Here is a 4,426-nt window from a genome sequence, read left to right on the forward strand (position 1 = left end):
AATGGGAGAAGGAAGAGACTGAAATTATCAAGGATCCAGAATAGCCTTGGTAACTGGATTGAAGATGATCACTTAATAGCAGAAGAAGCAAAAAGGTTCTACAAGAATCAATTTACTGAGAGTGCAGTTCCAAATGATTTTGATATTCTAAATCATGCACCTTCAATGGTAGATAGTGATCAACATGAAAGATTGATGGCCTTGCCTTCCAAAGAAGAAGTGAAGAGAGTAGTTATGGGGTTGAATAAGGACTCAGCTGGTGGACCAGATGGATTCACTGGAGCCTTTTACCAAACATGCTGGGAAATTATCGAAGAAGTTGTCGTCCGCATGGTCAACGCTTTATTTTGCGGTCAGCAGTTGCCAAAAAGTGTGACGCACACAAACCTGGTTTTATTACCAAAGAAAAAAGAAGTCATGACCTTTGCAGACATGCGACCAATCAGTCTTACCAACTTTGTTAACAAGATTTTCTCCAGGGTTATTCATGAGAGGTTGGTTGAATTATTACCGAACATAATCTCAAAAGAACAGGCATGTTTTGTGAAGCAGAAGCATAGTTGAGAACGTACTGTTAACTCAAGAAATCATTACGGATATCAGGTTGAGAACAAAAGCATGTCCAAACGTTGTGATTAAGCTTGATATGACAAAAGCTTACGATAGGCTATCATGGATATTCCTGACCAAAATACTAAGGAAAATGGGATTTCCTGAAGCTTTTATTAGCTTGATCTTTGATTTGATTGGGAACAATTGGTACTCTATTCTTATCAATGGTCAGCCTAATGGTTTCTTCAAATCATCGAGGGGAGTTAAACACGGTGACCCTCTGTCACCAACTCTATTCATTCTAGCAACAGAAGCACTTTCTCGGGGATTGAATTCACTACACACTAACCTGTATTTCTGTGGATTTGGAATGTCAAAATGGAGCCCAAAAATAAATCATCTCTCATATGCTGATGATACAAGCATTTTCTGCTCATCCGATGAAACTTTGTTGAGACTTGTTATGGAGGTTTTGCATGCCTATGAATCATCATCTGGTCAACTGGTGAACAAAGCAAAATCAGCCATATACATGCATCATTTAACGGATAATGAGGTGATTAACATGGTGGAAAGGATTTCAGGCATAAGAAGACAAGGTTTCCCTATGACCTATCTCGGCTGTCCTATTTTTTATGCAAGAAAACGGGGAGACTATTACCAGGGATTAATCACCAAGGTTATGGACAAACTGCAGTCATGGAAAGGAAAACTCCTATCTGTAGGAGGCAGAGCTGTATTGATCGCAAATGTCCTGCAGAGTATCCCAATTCATATGTTGTCAGCAGTTAATCCTCCAAGTTATGTGATCAACAAATTACATAGCATTTTTGCCAAGTTTTTCTGGAGCAGCAATGTGGGAGGCAACAATAGACATTGGGTGTCTTTTACTAACCTTTGTATGCCATATGAGGAGGGAGGCATAGGTTTCAGGTCCCTACATGATGTATCCAAGGCACTATTCTGCAAATTGTGGTGGAATTTCAGGACAAAGCCTAGTTTGTGGAGTGCATTTATTAGTCAAAAGTACTGCAAGAAACTAAATGCAGTAATTGTACCTTGGAAGAAGGGATCCCACGTGTGGAGAAAAATGCTAGAATGTAGGGACTTGATTGAGCATCAAATCTAGTAGAAACTGAGAATGGGATCAGCTCTATTTTGGTTTGACAATTGGACTGAAATAGGAGCCTTATATTTTCAAGTACCTGCAGAGTTTGGTATCGATGAGGATATTCATAATGTCAATGATCTGGTTGAAAATGGTATGTGGAATGTGGATAAAATATTTGAGAGCCTACCTGAAGATTTGGCACACCACATTGTGTTGAATATCAGACCACCAACTAAAAGTTCACAGTTAGATACTCCTTTCTGTATGCTTGAAACAAGGGGACATTTAACAGTAAAGTCTGCATGGGATTACTTGTGAAGAAGAGCCAACCCAAGATTAGCTTACAAGATGATATGGGTAAAAGGTTTACCTTTCAAGATATCTTTCTTCCTGTGGAAGGTGTGGAAAGCCAAACTGTCACTTGATGATTTCCTACGTAAACTAGGATACTTCATGCCATCTAAATATTGGTGTTGTGCTGATCCTAAGGAGGAGTCATTACTACATTTGTTCTTCACATCCAATGTATTTAGAAGTGTTTGGAGTTACTTCCTGAGGAGAGCAGGAATTGTATTAGATGGGTTGTCATTACATCAAGCAATTACAAAGTGTTGGACAGCACCAGTGGTACCTAGATTGAAGCCAGTCCTGCAAGCTTTACCTGCATGTATTGTATGTAAACTTTGGAAGAGAAGAAACAGTTTGAAATATGGAAAAGCAGTGTCAATGAGCAGAGTTATTTACCAGGTGTCATCTACTGTGCAAGCTCTAGTCCAACTGAAAAAGCCTGGACTACGTGTGCCTCACAAGTGGCTGGACTTACTGACAATGATAGAGCAATACACACCTCGACTGAAATATGATAAAGTGTTATGGGAATTTCCTTCAAGAGGATGGATCAAAGTGAATACGGATGGAGCATGTAGAGGGAACCCAGGGAGGAGTTCAATTGGTTTCTGCATAAGGGATGAGGTAGGTGATTTGATATATGCAGAAGGAAGGGAGATTTCTGGAGAAACCAACAATGAAGCAGAAACGGTAGCTATTGTGGAGGCACTGAAGATGTGCAAAAATCTTAATTATTTCAAGATATGGCTGCAGACAGATTCTAAGCTATTAAAGAACATTATAGAGGAATCATGGAAGCCTCCTTGGTATATTACTAAACATGTAGAGGATATTTTAAGATTGAAGGAACAAAGTATCATCAAGGTCACACACATATTCAGAGAATGGAATACATTAGCAGACCACTTTGCCAATTATGCTCTAGATGAAGGAAATACTGAATGTCACGGTTTCTAGGATATGGACTCAAAAGGAAGGAGGATTATTAACGAAGATAAGATGCAATGTCCTTACATAAGAGTGAATGTTGAAAGGAATTAGGAGGAAAAGAGGATTCATTTTGTTATCAGACTCGAATCATTCTTGAGGAGAGTTTGGATAGCAATTTTTTGGCTAACTTTGTTTATTTTTTTTGCTGGTATTTCATAGAAGCTAAAGCCTAATCTTATAGTAGAATCTCAAATGATGGTATTAATGCATAGCATTCAATCCACTGGGAGGACATTAAAGGTGGGCTTTGGCATTTTTACAATGTTCATTTCATGGCAGTTAATTACATCAAAGGGAAGTACTGGATTCGACAAATTCAGTACACTTTCGGAAGAAAACATTTCAGTAAAAGTATTGATGCAGCAGCAGGTGCAAAAAGGTTTAAAGAAAAATGGGATGGATCGAGACTTCTATGTAACAATTTGTTATAGAGAGCATGCGATTCTCCTCAAAATGGGAGCATGGAAAACATGATGGGCATGTCAAGTTCTGGACAGAAATAGATGCCAATTCGTTTGGAGTTTGCACCAGCATGCTAGGGAATTTCGAGGAATTGCAGGTTTACAATTTTCTAATGCTGGAAGATGAAAGGCACTCGAGAACTGGTCAAACGAGTGGAACAAACATCAGCATGTGTGTTGGAAACATAAGACAAACCAACTGCTCGACTACAGCTGGAAGCTCACGTTCTGAATGCTACAAACAAATGACTAAGCTAGAGAAGCTTACACACATATGGGCTCAACAACCAGCGTGGTGGAAAACTCGTGTTTTCGAGGAAAATTTGAGCAAACATTCACAACTTTTTATTTTGTTTATTGCACGCCTGTTTAATTGGAGCATATGCACGCCTGCATACTTGGAAAGCTATAGAATTCAATACTAAAAAGGAGTTCTCGAGGCTATCAAAAGGCATAGAAGCGTGCATGAAGTTCCAAAGAACAATGCCAGTCGGTATAAGCATGTGATTAAGGCCTATTTTAATAGGAAGTTTGGATGTGGTGCAAGTCACACTTAAAGAATGGGACACAGCATTGGACTTCACAAATGCAGTAAACAATATGGTACTGTTTTCGAAATGCTGGGCTGAGTGTTCTAATGCACAACCTATTCACTTCGAGGAAGTGCAGGTTTATAATTGTTTATTCGTGGAAGATTTCAACTTGCCTGTAGTGCCTGTTGGAAACCTGCTGTTCGACAAAAGCAGGAAGAACGCGTTTTGATCCTAGACAACCTTTCATTTGCACTACTTTGGATCACATGGAAGACAACACATGCTGTCAAACTAAAGTAGCACATGGAAAAGTGTAATACACATGAAAAGTTATCTTGGATGCAGAAAGGCATGCGCTAGTACATTGGGATACATTTCTTGTGCTTCAGCTTTACTGCTCGACGTTCACGATAGATGTTCATTCTCGCTAA

General features: G+C 39.2%; 1 protein-coding gene across 1 annotated transcript; it reads left to right on the plus strand.

Moving 5' to 3' along the window:
• The first annotated feature begins 2,011 nt into the window (after positions 1-2,011).
• On the plus strand, positions 2,012-2,968 carry LOC142175181 (uncharacterized). The gene has a single exon (XM_075241761.1). It carries the CDS (start codon positions 2,012-2,014, stop codon positions 2,966-2,968), a length of 957 nt encoding a protein of 318 aa, XP_075097862.1.
• The last annotated feature ends 1,458 nt before the right edge of the window (positions 2,969-4,426 follow it).

The sequence above is a fragment of the Nicotiana tabacum genome, chromosome 21, assembly GCF_000715075.1.
Source record: "Nicotiana tabacum cultivar K326 chromosome 21, ASM71507v2, whole genome shotgun sequence".
NCBI classification, from domain to species: Eukaryota; Viridiplantae; Streptophyta; class Magnoliopsida; order Solanales; family Solanaceae; genus Nicotiana; species Nicotiana tabacum.